The sequence below is a fragment of the Pelophylax lessonae genome (genome assembly GCF_965119305.1).
Source record: "Pelophylax lessonae genome assembly, chromosome: 2".
Taxonomy (NCBI): domain Eukaryota; kingdom Metazoa; phylum Chordata; class Amphibia; order Anura; family Ranidae; genus Pelophylax; species Pelophylax lessonae.
The window spans coordinates 708,933,425-708,947,274 of NC_138769.1; the positions used below are offsets into that span (position 1 = coordinate 708,933,425).

The window sequence follows — 13,850 nt, forward strand, 5'->3', positions numbered from 1 at the left end:
AGAGACAGATATTTCTGTGCTGTCCTTTAATGCAAAAGCACAAAAACGCGCAGTAATGCGTGCAATAGTGTGAATGGTCCCTTAGGCTAATTTCACAGTTCCATGGCTTTCTACACTAATTCTCCCATGCCAGAAAATAATTCAGAGCAGTGACCCCATATAAAGAAGATTTTGGTATTTTCACACTCCTCAGCTATATACTGCAGGGAACATCGTTACAATTAAGCAGTCGCTGTATAAATTAATAAAGGTACTTTGTCGCATACAGCAACCTACAAACCATGCGTTATAAAAAAAAGATGTAACGCTAATTGTAAGCTACGGGGTAATTTAGTGAACATTTCAGGTATCTCTCATGAAGATTTAAGTAACATCATATAAATGTCAATTCACTCGAAATGCGCTGATTTCTAAAATGCCAATTAAAATCAGCAGTCATGTTTTTTAAATAGGATGATAAAGTTCGGTTAGAGCTGAATCGCGAAGGGAGATTTGACTGTAAAATTTATTCCAGTTTATGTTTATGGAGATAATGAACTTCCTTTTTAGTAGATGGTAAAAGTATATAGAATGTTTAATACATGTGATACCAGCTAGAGCAATTTATACATATGTAACACCCTCCTAGGTAGGTGCTAGAGCGAGAGTAAAGATGTTGGCTCTGTCTGCCTATCAGAGGAGCAGCAGGCAAATCTGTATTAACCTCTGCCTATCAGAGAGCAGGGTCTGTTAGTGAGGTCTGCTCATTGTGCTCAGTATGTGATTCATTATGTCTAGAGAGTGTTTCACACTGGTCCAATAGGGAGGCATGTTGGACAGTGGGAGGAAATCTGACAAATGAGTTCATAGGCTTTGGTACAGTCCTGGTGTTTGGCAGTGGCAGGTTGCCTTGGTGCATTCTGGGATACTGTATAAAAGCCAGAAGCACATGTGCTGCGGGGTCTTTGGCTGGTGAGCAGAGTCCCGGAGGGAGGGTAGCGGCTGCCTCCTCTTCTGTAGCAGTGGCACGTGGCCTCAGGAGGTCGTTTAGAGGGCCAGAGGAACGGAGCTGAACCTAGAAGTCCAGGAGAGCTGACTGAGGGGGAGACATTGGAGCTTTTTTTTTTGGCTTTTGATACAGTCCTGATGATTGGCAGAGGGCAGGTTGCGTCTGTGCATTATAGGATACTGTATAAAAGCGAGGAGCACATGTGCTGCAGGGTCTTTGGCTGGTGAGCAGAGTCACCGGATGGAGGATGATGGCTGCCTCCTCCTCTGTAGCAGTGGCACGTGGCCTCAGGAGGTCGTCCTGTGGGCCAGAGGAACGGAGCTGAATCCGAAGGTCCAGGAGAGCAGACAGAGGGGGGGAGACACTGGAGACCCTAAAAAAACAGTATCGTGAGTACAGGGGCTCGTGTCAAGAGGCCTGACCTGAGGGGGGCCACCGCAAGAGTAGGATAGTCAGTGGACGGGTGTTGGCAGTCAAGAAAGAGGATACTGAGGAGAGTGTCCTGAAGATAACCTTAGTTCATCAAATCATCTTAGGAAAGAGACTTAAATCTAAATTCACCTCAGTGGCAAGGTGGATACACAGCCTGGCTGTACCTCCAGTATTGTGCATAGTTAATTTGGAATGTACCACTATTCCCTTCTCCCATCCCTAATTTATAATAAAACCAAAAAACATCTACATACCCCTGGGCTAATTATTGGATGAGTCAAAGAGGAAAAGGGAGAGACTGTGCGTGTCAAGGTTGCTATTGGTAACTCGGGGACCCGTAAGTGTGAAATCTGGCAGTCCTCAAGGGGGCAGTGCTACACATAGAATACCCTGTAATGTAAAAGGTAGAGGTAAGATTATGTCAAAACAGCATGACGGGACAATCATTAGATATAAGCAACTAAAATGACCCTAAAAAACCCTATCCACTGGAAGGTTTTACCTCCTCCATGACCAGGCCATTTTTTGCTTTTCAGCACTGGTAATTGCGCAGTCATGCAACACTGTTCCCAAATGAAATTTATATCATTATATCATTTTTTTTTTTTTTTTTTTACACAAGTAGAGCTTTCTTTTGGTGGTATTTGATAACCACTGAGGTTTTTTTTTTTTTTTTTTTACAATATAAACAAAAAAAGACTGAAAGGTTTGAAAAAAAATGTAAAAAAAAAAAAAACAATGTTACATTCTGCAGTGAAACATATCCCATAAAAAATGTAAAAAATTTGAATTTCTTCATAAATGTTGGCCAAAATGTTTTCTGCTGCATGCTTTATCCCTCTTAGATTATAAGCTCTAACGAGTAGGGCTCTCTCATTCTTACTGTATTAAGACCCCGTTCACACTGGGGCGACCTGTCAGGCGACCTGGTCGGCTGACAGGTCGCCGTAGGTCGCCTGCCATAGAGAAGCTGTAAACCCGTTTTAATAGGAGCGACACAAGTCGCTCCGACTTAGAAAAAGGGTCCGGAGCTTCTTTGGGGCGACCCGGAGCGACCTGCATTGACTTCAATGTTATGAAGTCCGTGCCGGCCGCTCCGAGGTCGCGGTGCGAGCTGCCCACCGCGACCTGTGAGGTCGCCCCGGCAAGTAGCTTCGCCCCAGTGTGAATGGGGTCTAAACAGGAATTGTAATTGTAACGTCTGCCCTTATGTTTTTTGAAGCGCTCATAAGTTTACATAAATAAAATAAGTTTATTATTATATATTACCATTATTTATTTATTATTATTATTTATTTTATATATATATATATATATATATATATATATATATATATATATATATATATATTTATTATTATTATTATTATTATTGATACAGTTGTGCTCATAAGTTTACATAAATAAAAGAAAATTGCAGCGCTCAAAAAACAATGATTAATCCAGTGTACTAAAAATGGAATAAATACAATAGTGAAAAGTTCCAGTGTAAAAGTGCAAATTCTGAATCAATCGTGAACATGATCCTCCACCTTATAGAGAAAATGCACACTCACCGGAGCTAGCTGCTGTGTAAATTATAGGACATAAAAATATTATTTATATAGCAACTAGCTCCGGTGAGTGTGCATTTTGTCCATAAGGTGGAGGATCACGTTCACTTTTCACTATTGCATTTATTCCATTTTTAGTACACTGGACTAATTTTTTTTTTTTTGAGTGCTGCAATTTTCTTTCCTTTATGTATACGGGTGTATGTATATTTTGCACTATTTTTGCTAGCAGCTTCATACTTATATTAAATATATTATATTTTTGAGTGCGCTGCCGCTGACATTTTATTGTTTACATAAGTTTACATACCCTGGCAGAATTTATGATTTCTTGGCCATTTTTCAGAGAATATGAATGATAACACAAAGACTTTTCTTTCACTCATGGTTAGTGTTTGGCTGAAGCCATTTATTATCAATCAACTGTGTTTACTCTTTTTAAATCATAATGACAACAGAAACTACCCAATAACCCTGATCAAAAGTTTACACACCCTGGTGATTTTGGCCTGATAACATGCACACAAGTTGACACAAAAGGGTTTGAGTGGCTATTAAAGGTAACCATCCTCACCTGTGATCTGTTTGCTTGTAATTAATTTGTGTATATAAAAGGTCAATGAGTTTCTGGACCCTTGCATTTTTCATCCAGTGCTGCACTGACGTTTCAGCATAACTTTTGCACAAACCAATAAATACACGCTATAATTTGGGCTTTTTTTTTTTTTTTTAACCAAAATTATGTAGCCGAATACGTCCTGGCTCAAATTGATAAACAAAATGACATTTTTAAAATTGTCTGTTTTTTTTTTTTTTTTGTTTATAGCGCAAAAAGTAAAACCCACAGAGATGATGAAATACCTCCAAAAGAAAGCTCTTCTTGTGGGCAAAAAAAAGGAAATCAATTTTTTTGGGGGTACAGCGTCGCACAACCATGCAATTGTCATGTAGCAGAATACAATTTTCCTAAATTGAAGAAGAAATTCGATTTTTAAATGTTTTTTTATTGGGTATGTTGTATAGCAGAAAGTAAAAAATATTGTTTTTTTTTTTTTTTTTTCAAAATTGTTGGTCTGTTTTTATTTATAGCGCAAACAATAAACATCACAGAGGTGATCAAATACCACCAAAAGAAAGCTCTATTTATGGGTAAAAAAAGGACATCATTTTTTTTTTTTTGGGTACAGTGTCGCATGACTTTGCAATTGTCAAGCAGCAGAATACATATTGGCCTAAATTGAAGAAGAAATTCGATTTTTTACATTTTTTTTATTGGGTATGTTGTATAGCAGAAAGTAAAAAATATTGTTTTTTTTTTTTTTCTCGAAATTGTTGGTCTTTTTTTGTTTATAGCGCAAAAAATTGTCAGTTAAAGTAACGCAGTGCCATATTACAAAAAAATGGCCTGGTCATGAAGGGGGGTACATCTCCCAGAGCTGAAGTGGTTAAAACCCAGTGGTAATTAAATATCTCCAAAAGAAAGCGCCGTTTCACATATATGCGATGTCAGACATCACATGTGATTCGGAGCGCACTGCTCTGCAAATCACATGTGATGTCTGTGCGATGCGAACTCAGCCATACAGATTGTATGGCTAAATTCGAAATGCACTCGGACACAACTTGCACAGGATCTTTTTTTGCGTCCGCACCAGCATCGGATCGCATCGCATCGAAAAATACAGAAAATTTTGAAAAGAAAAAGTTTTTCTTATTTTCTGTGAGTAAATTTTGAAAATAAATAATTTTTCTCCTTCACTGATGTGCGCTGATGGGGCTGCACTGATGGGCACTGATAAGCTGCACTGATGGGCACTGATGAGGTGGCACTTATGGGCACTGATGAGTAGGTACTAATATGCCGCACTGATGGGTACTGATAGGTCTCACTGATAGGCGGCACCGATGAGCACTGATAGGCGGCACTGATGGGCACTGACAGGCTACACTGATGGGCACTGATGGGCGGCACTGATGGGCACTGACGGGTGGCACTGATGGGCATTGACAGGTGGCACTGATAAGAAATGATGGGCGGCACTGATGGACACTGATGGGCAGCACCATCAGTGCCATCAATCTGTGCCCATAGTGCTGCCAGTCAGTGCCCATCATTGCCTGGTTGAGCAGGCACTGATGGGCACTGACTGGCAGCACTATGGGCACTGATTGTGAGCACTGATGGCAGACACTGTGGGCACTGATGGTGGGCAGTAATTGGCTCTTTATTTACATTTTGTGTAATCAGGGCACTGATGATCAGTGCCCTGATTACTTGTACTTGTCTCCCCTATGAGGAGAAGCCGCTGATCGGCTCTCCTCGCCTCACACTCTGACAGTATGAGCCAAGGAGAGCTGAATAACGGCACTTCCTCATTTACATGTGACCGGCTGTGATTGGACACAGCCGATCACATGGGTAAAGAGTCATGTCATTGACTCTTTACAGAGATCGGGGTCGCGCCGTGTCCTAGCAACATGGCGCGGCCACGATGGCTGCTCCGCGCACCCGTGGGGCATGCGAGAGAGGCTGCTCTGGTGCGCCGTCATCTGATGGTGTCCCAGAATAATAGCACTGATTTGACGGCGGGCGGGTAGCAAGTGGTTAAGTACCAATGTTTGTTGCCATTCCACGAGTGTGTGCAATTTTGAAGCATGACATGTTGGGTATCTATTTACTCGGTGTAACATTATCTTTCACAATATAGAAAAAAAATTGTGCTAACTTTACTGTTTTCTTATTTTTTAATTTTAAAAAAGTTAATTTTTTTCCCAAAAAATTTTGTTTTGAAGACCGCTGCGCAAATACGGGGTGATAAAATTTTTTGCAACAATCTCCATTTAATTCTCTTGGGTCCCTGATAAAAAAATATATATATATATATATATATATATATATATATATATATATATATATATATATATAATGTTTGGGGTTCTAAGTAATTTTCTAGCAAAACAAAACCTGATTTTAACTTGTAAACAACAAATGTCAGAAATAGGCCCGGTCCTTAAGTGGTTAAAACACATGGCACTTGTTCACGATACACAGCGTTTTAGCAAACTAAATGTCGTCCAGATTGGGTTTGGTTCTATTTTAATGAAATTTTGGGTGACATTTGTGATCGGAAGTCCTGCAATCCCCATCGCAGTATAACATAAGGTGCACTTTTTCGTTGTCATCCCAGAAACCCCATAGAAAAGCAGACACAAGCTTTGTCTAGCTGCTATCATGTCTTTATGTGCAGTGATAAGTGAAGAGCAGGAATCGCTAAGTGCAGGTCCCAGTGAGCGGAGAACACGCGGGTCTATCTATTCCTTCACACACTCCCCGGAATACTAATGTCACAATTCCGCTGACACATTCCGAGGGTCACCGCTTAAACAGTACATGTGCTGCAAATACTGGATCCCTCCTGCTTCTTCACATAAAGTGAAAAAAGGAATTGCAGGACCTATTAAACATTATAAAAAAAAAAAAAAAAAAGCCACCTCTGCATTTTAGCATGCTTCAGTCAAAAATGCTATGTGGAATATTTACTGTTTTATGACTTAAGAGTTAGGGCTCTTTCACACGGCCGCTCCAATTTCTTCCTCCGCTGCGGCACTTTTTTTTTTTTTTTTTTGACGGACACGGATGACACTTGTGTCATTCGCTCTGTATGTACACATATCATCCCATCCATATACGGACATAATGTATGTCTATGGGGATCAGCGGGTGACATCCGATTTTGCATCCGTTCCGTTTTTTTAACGGAAGAAAAAAATAGGGTTCTGTTCCGTTCCAAAAAACGGAACAGAAATTAAAGGACACAAATCGGATGTCAGCGAATGGTCATCCGCTGACATCTGCAATCCCATTGACAAGCATTATGTCCGTATATCACCTACAAACGGATAGGGTGATATACGGACATAAGGAGTGGCCGTGTGAAAGAGCCCTTACTGTTTTAGACTTGAGACTAAGGTGGAAGCTCACCTTCTAGCAGGATAATGACTCTAAACAGCCAGAGCTAAAATGGAATGGTTTAGATCAAAGCATATTTATGTGTTAGAATGGTCCAGTCAAAGTCCAGACCTAAACCCAATTGAGAATCTGTGGCAAGACTTGAAAATTGCTGTTCACAGACGCTCTCTATCCAATCTGACAGAGCTTGAGCTATTTTGCAAAGAAGAATGGCCAAAAATGTCCCTCTCTAGATGTGCAAAGCTGGTAGAGACATCCCCAAAAAAACTTGCAGCTGTAATTGCAGTGAAAGGAGGTTCTACAAAGTATTGATTCAGGGGGGCTGAATACAAATGCACGCCACACTTTTCAGATATTTATTTGTAAAAAAAATTGAAAGACATTTATCATTTTCCTTCCACTTCACAATTATATGCCACTTTGTGTTGGTCTATCACATAAAATCCCAATAAAATACATTTAGGATTTTGGTTGTATCATGACAAAATGTGGAAAATGTCAAGCGGTATAAATACTTTTTCAAGGCACTGTGTGTATATATATAGATATATATATATATAAATGCAGTTTATTATGTTCTTGGGCAGTCAGTCTGGTCTGGAAACCAGTCAGTCTGGAAGTCAAAAGGTCTATTTTTTAGATATTTTTATTACTTTTTATATAATTTACAATCAGCTGAATATAGTAGGGCAGGTGAGATAAGCATTCATAGATGGGTAAGTCTCGGTATCCATGGTTCTCCTCTTTTTTTTTCCTTTAGATAGACAGTTCTTTCATTTGTCTTATTTTTTGTATTTTAGAGAGTCACATAGATACAGTATACAGTATATTGTGTATATATATATATATATATATATATATATATATATATATATATATATATATATATGTGTGTGTAAATGCCTGACTTCATTTAAGAGACGAATCAATAAAATGATTTGTAAAAGGCAACTTGAAGGTTGTGAAAATGTTGAAGATTTGCTGTTGGTGTAGAAATCCCAGTTATGCCATGTGTGATGGTTTTCACCAAGAACCAAAAGGTGTAAAGTAGACTACATTAGCAGGATAAATGTAACATGGAGCCAAAGGATTCTTTGCACCACCAATATAATTCAGAGATTTTGGTATTTATTTTATGGAGTGCGGTGGGTATTCTGTACCAATGGGATAATATCTTGTACCCTTGTTCTTGATATTTATTAGCGATGGAAGATTTTTTTATGTTTGGACCTGAATGTCATAGACAAGTACGACTTCCACTTTTTTAAATGAGGTTGCGGTAGCAAGGATGAGAGGGTTATGAGTCTTTACTAGAGGAAAAAGACAGATTGTCATACAGTATGGGTTCCTCAATCTGGCGGGTGCTTTAAAAAAGAGATATGACGGTGTAGAAGGATAGTTTTATTGGGAAAGAGAAATTTCTTCCCTTAACCACTTTACCCCCAGCCCTATTTCGGACACTTTTTGTTTACAAGTTAAAACCAGTATTTTTTCCTAGAAAACTACTTAGAACCCCCAAACATTATATATATATATATTTTTTAGCAAAGACTCTGGAGAATAAAATGTCGGTCATTGAAAAATTTTTTGTCACGCGGTATTTGCGCAGCGGTCTTTAAAACGCCATTTTTTTGGAAAAAAATTGAAAAATCACATTTCACTGCATTTAAAAAATACTAAACAGTAAAGTTAGCCCATTTTTTTTTTTATATTGTGAAAGATGATGTCACGCCGAGTAAATAGATACCCAACATGTTACGGTTTAAAATTGCGCCCCCCCGTGGGATGGCGACAAACTACGGTCAATAGAGATCTCAATCTGCGACGCTTTAAATTTATTTAACGGTTACCAGTTTAGAGTTAGAGTGTAGCTCTTTTTTTAAAATTATTGCCCACGCTCTGGCGATCGCGGCGATACCTCACATGTGTGGTTTGAACAGCGATTTAATTCGCGGCTCGACTTGCGTATACGTTTTTTTTCGTGCGCGAGCTAACGGTGACGGGGGCGGCTAAATTTATTTTTTTTTCCTATTTATTTTTTCTTTTTTTTTTAACTTTATTACAGGTTTTTAAAAAAAAAAATCTGATCACTTTTATTGCTGTCACAAGCAATGTAAACATCCCTTGTGACACCAATATGTAGTGACAGGTACACTTTATGGAGGGATCGAGGGTCTAAAAGACCCTAGACCCCTCCACTACACTTCCCTGTATGCAAAACGCCGAAAACGGCATTTTTGCATACAGCCGTTTTTCAAATCTGCCGCCTTTTGCAGCACAGTAACCCGGAAGTGACGTCATGGACGCCGCCTCCGGGTTACGTCATCGGAGACCCGATGGATGCCGTTTCTGGCATTCATCGGGACTCCATCCAGCCGGCGGACGTGCCGGCTGGGTGCTTGGGGCTCCCGGTGGGACGGGAGCCCCGAGCAAAGCCACGGAAGGTGGCGGGAGGGGGGGGGCGTCCCCTCCCGCTCACACGGGTAACGATCGAGCGGCTCCCGAGCCGCATCGGTCGTTACCGATGGAAAGCCGACCGTCGGCTTCAAACCACGGTACCGGGATGATGAGTCTAGCTAGAGGCATCATCCCAGTATAACCCCGCAAAGTTACCCAACGTACGGGTACGTTAGTATGCGGTAAGTGGTTAAGAAGCAACCTAAATGAGTTATGAGGTTAAAGTGGTTCTAAAGCCTTAGGGTTTTTCACCTTTAGGCATTCTATGCATTAAGATAAAAAACCTTCTGTGCTGCAGCTCCCCCCAGACCCCCTTTTGTCTTACCTGAGCCCATCTGATCCAGCAATGTGCATGAGCGCAGCAGCTTTCGCCGCTGTCTCTCTCCTCATTGGACAGATTGATAGCAGCAGGAGTAATTTGTTCCTGCTGCTGCCAATCAAAGCGGGTGATACAGGAGCGGAGGGTGTGGCTGAGTCCAGCTGTCTGTGTCAATGGATGCAGCAGTGGGACTTGGTAACAAGCCCGCACTGAAAGCTGCTTTCCCTGGGTGCACCCAATGAAGAGGAGGGACCTGGAGGGCTGGCAGGGGACTGCAAAAGAAGAGATATGAGGCTGCTCTGTGCAAAACCATTGGCATGTTTGTTATTTTTATTTTTTTAAAACAAAGCTTTATTTTAAAGAGATGAACAGCTGGCAACCCAAAATCATCCAATTGTGAAAATATTTATTTGCTACAGGGTGAATACAGCAAAGATACTCTTACGTGTTTCGGCCATGAGGCCTTAGTCATAGTTATGACTAAGGCCTCACGGCCAAAACGTGTAAGCATATCTATGCTGTATTCACCCTGTAGCAAATACATATCTTTACAGTTGTATGATTTCAGGTTGCCAGCTGTTCATCTCTTTCACCTCTGTATCTAAGTGTGAGTAGAAGACACTATCAGCGTTATCGCCGATACCTCAACTTCCCTTCAGAACTCCTTTGAAAGCAGTGCTTTATTTTGTTATATGAATGAATGAGGAAGTCAAAAGCTCTAAATTTGTTCATGTCATATGGTCAAACATTATAGGTGGGATTAGTCCCAGTTAAAAATAATTTTAAGAAGGAGACCATCAATGACAACCTGCGTACTTCTCTCATGAGAGGGTCAATTGAAGTTTCCCTGCCTCTTTCTTCCTCCTGCTCAATACTGTTGTCTTGTGAGGCCGCCAATCATAGGGATGAGACAGTAGGAATGTGTGGGGGGGCAGTAAAAAGTGGCAAGCTATGATACTACCCATTTTCTAGATACAGCATGTACCATGTGCCATGCACCGTATGGCCTGGCTCATGTTTGGCATGTGTAGAATAGTGTTATGTGCCCACAGCAATGTAATTCCTGTTACCATGCTGTCCAACGTCAAGGAATGCCATGGGATGTAGTGGGGGGATTAAACACTTACAGGATCTGGCCGTGTTAGCGCTGGAGGACAGTACAGTAGACGGCTAGGTGTGTCATAATATGCTTGTTGCTCATACTTACATATTTTGGCTAGAGCTCACCCCCACCAAGACAGGTTTAATAGCATATTAAGCCTTTTTTTGCAATACTTTTGATAAATCCGCCCCTTTTCAGTCCTAAAATCTAGGACTGTTGGGAAGAATTAAATGTGGGAAGCCTCATCCCACATCTGGAGAGCCCCAAGCTGCACAGGTCTACTCTAGCCTATTAACAGGGCCATTCTTGCCATGTAAATCTATGCGCAGCGAACCTACAGTACACAATCTTTTATCTATCAACCAGGTTGTACAACGGACAATTTTTAACATCTTCCTGCTTTCCTTCCCTCGTCAGAGTACGCTCGATTTGAGGCAAAAATCCATGACCTGCGTGAACAGATGATGAATCACAGCATGAGTTCCGGCTCTGGCTCCCTCAGAACAAACCAGAAGCGTTCACTCTACGTACGGTAAGACCAGAATCCTGCTGTTTTGTTTTTTTAAATTGTCCTTGCTGGCACATGACTTCAGGGCCATCACAGGGCGTCCAGCTGCGTTGTGGCCCATTAGATCAGAGGCGAGCCGGTTGAAACTTTGATGTTTCTTCATTTCCCAACTGAGCAGATCAAACCAGCACATCTTTTCCTTTTTTATCCCTTTTTTTGTTTCGGTTATCTACTATTTGATACTAAAATGGTTGAAATGGTTGAAAAAGATCAGAGTTTTTTTGCAGAAATTAAAAAATGTATATTACATGGGCTAAATGTGGCAGTTTTTTGTTTGTTTGAAGAACCGGTCCCTAGATTGAATATCAGGGACCCAATGACCTTTGACAATCAGGGACCCAATGACCTTTGTACTCTGGTAAAGCCTCTTCCATCTTCCTGTTGGGCTCTGGATGGTAGAGGGACTGGAAAGACCCAAGTGCATGCATGCATAAAAGTCCAACTTCTGTAGCTGTGGAACTTATTGAAGAACTTGGGTACTGTTGTAAAAAATCAGTCAGCAGCAACAAAAACTGCACCTACTGACTTTTAACAGGCAGACACTTACCAGCCCAAGAGTCCAGCGCTGTCTTCAGTGAGGCTAATCCTTTGCTGGGCTTCGGGTCCCTGGTGCCACCATCTTGGATGTGGGAGCCGGCTGTGACTTCCTGATGTCTCACAGCTGACTCACTACTGCGTGCAGGCAGATGCAGTTATCTAGTCTGCCATTATGTGGCTCAGTTCCAGAATAGTGTGTGGTTACAGAAGACAGTGTCCTCAGGTGAAAAAGGTGAAATATCCTCGGGCTTATGGTATAAATAAATATATGTGTTTGAAATATAATTAAAACTAAGAGTATACGTAGCTGCTGCTAGAATATAAAGTGCTAGTGCTTTTAACGTGAACAAATCCCAAGTAGTCCAGCGCTGCTTCTAAACTTGTAATTAAGTGTAAAAAGTCCATTTGTGCAAAAGTGCCAAAATTAACAAACAAATTGAATTAAATCCAAATAAATATACATTAAATCAATTAATCAAATGCTTGTAATAAAATCAGTCCAATGTATCACAAGTGTCCATAAATGTGTATAAGGAAAGTGCTTCAGTGCTTCACTTGTGCAGTAAAGTGCCAGTTCTCCCCCTGAGGTTCCCCACTTATCACAAGTCCCTGGACAACTAGCGGAGAGTGTAAATCCTGTGATGTGGTCACAACTTCTTGGGGAGAGATCCTTTGCGATAGCCATCCTTATGTCCAGAGTTCCCTCATGAAAATAGAATGCAATCCATGGTGAAGTATGTACAAATAAGTTTATTGAAAGTTAAGAAACCTACTTATAATGAGTAAAATCAAGATAAACAGGACACGGCGCGGTGGTTCACTGCTCTTGCAGCATGCGTTCCACCGGCCGGAAGTGACGTCGTTCGTAGTTGAGTACGCTCAGCCAATCTCTAGACGCGTTTCGCCATCCTGTCAGGGCGTCATCTGTAGCTCTGTCCTGTTTATCTTGATTTTACTCATTGTAAGTAGGTTTCTTTACTTTCAATAAACTTATTTGTACCTACTTCACCATGGATTGCATTCTATTTTCATGAGGGAACTCTGGACATAAGGATGGCTCTCCAACTGAGCGATGTATTCCAAGCTGTGTCCCCAAGAAGTTGTGACCACATCAAAGGATTTACACTCCCTGCTAGTTGTCCAGGGACTTGTGATAAGTGGGGAACCTCAGGGGGAGAACTGGCACTTTACTGCACAAGTGAAGCACTGAAGCACTTTCCTTATCCCCATTTATGGACACTTGTGATACATTGGACTGATTTTATTACAAGCATTTGATTAATTGATTTGATGTATATTTATTTGGATATAATTCAATTTGTTTGTTAATTTTGGCACTTTTGCACAAATGCACTTTTTACACTTAATTACAAGTTTAGTAGCAGTGTCCTCAGGTGCTAGGTCCCTTTTAGTTAGAGCCCTTCTGTAGTGATTTCATGGGTGAGTCAGTGCCCAGTTAATATCTGGGTTGGGAGGAGTCCTAGAGCACATGGGATCCAAGCACCCCACACCAGTACAGAGGTAACCAGCACATTGGACAGGGCAGGAGGGCAGGGGGGAGTAGACCTGCACCCGAGAGAGCTGGCTGTAGACTTCCTGATGCTTACGGTGGTGGGGGCTAACGCAGGCTGCAAAGGGCCTGTAAGGTCAGGCCAAGAATTCTCCAAATGAGGCTAATCCCCTGTAGGCTCCGGGAGAGGTGTACCTATGGAGGAGGTGTCTACAGAGAACCCAGTCCTGTGAATGCTAGTGACCCCAGGTGGAAGGAGAGACTGTTAAAGGGAGATGACTGCTTAAAGTGCTGCATATGCTTTCACATGTGATTACTGCAGACCATCTACTAAATGTGAATGGCTGTGTATTGTCACATGTATATCGATGTGATGTGACTGTTTGGCCATTTCCTGAGTATAAAGTGCAGCAA

At 41.2% G+C, this 13,850-nt stretch overlaps 1 protein-coding gene across 11 annotated transcripts in view; it reads left to right on the plus strand.

Annotated features, from left to right (window-relative positions):
• Positions 1–13,850, plus strand: part of DLG2 (discs large MAGUK scaffold protein 2) — a 2,359,657-nt gene that overhangs the window by 2,013,260 nt on the left and 332,547 nt on the right. For all 11 annotated transcript variants that reach the window (XM_082244450.1, XM_082244453.1, XM_082244456.1 and 8 more), the window contains one exon: positions 11,239–11,353. In XM_082244450.1, coding sequence (XP_082100576.1) covers positions 11,239–11,353 — 115 coding nt within the window. The remainder of the gene's footprint in view (positions 1–11,238; positions 11,354–13,850) is intronic.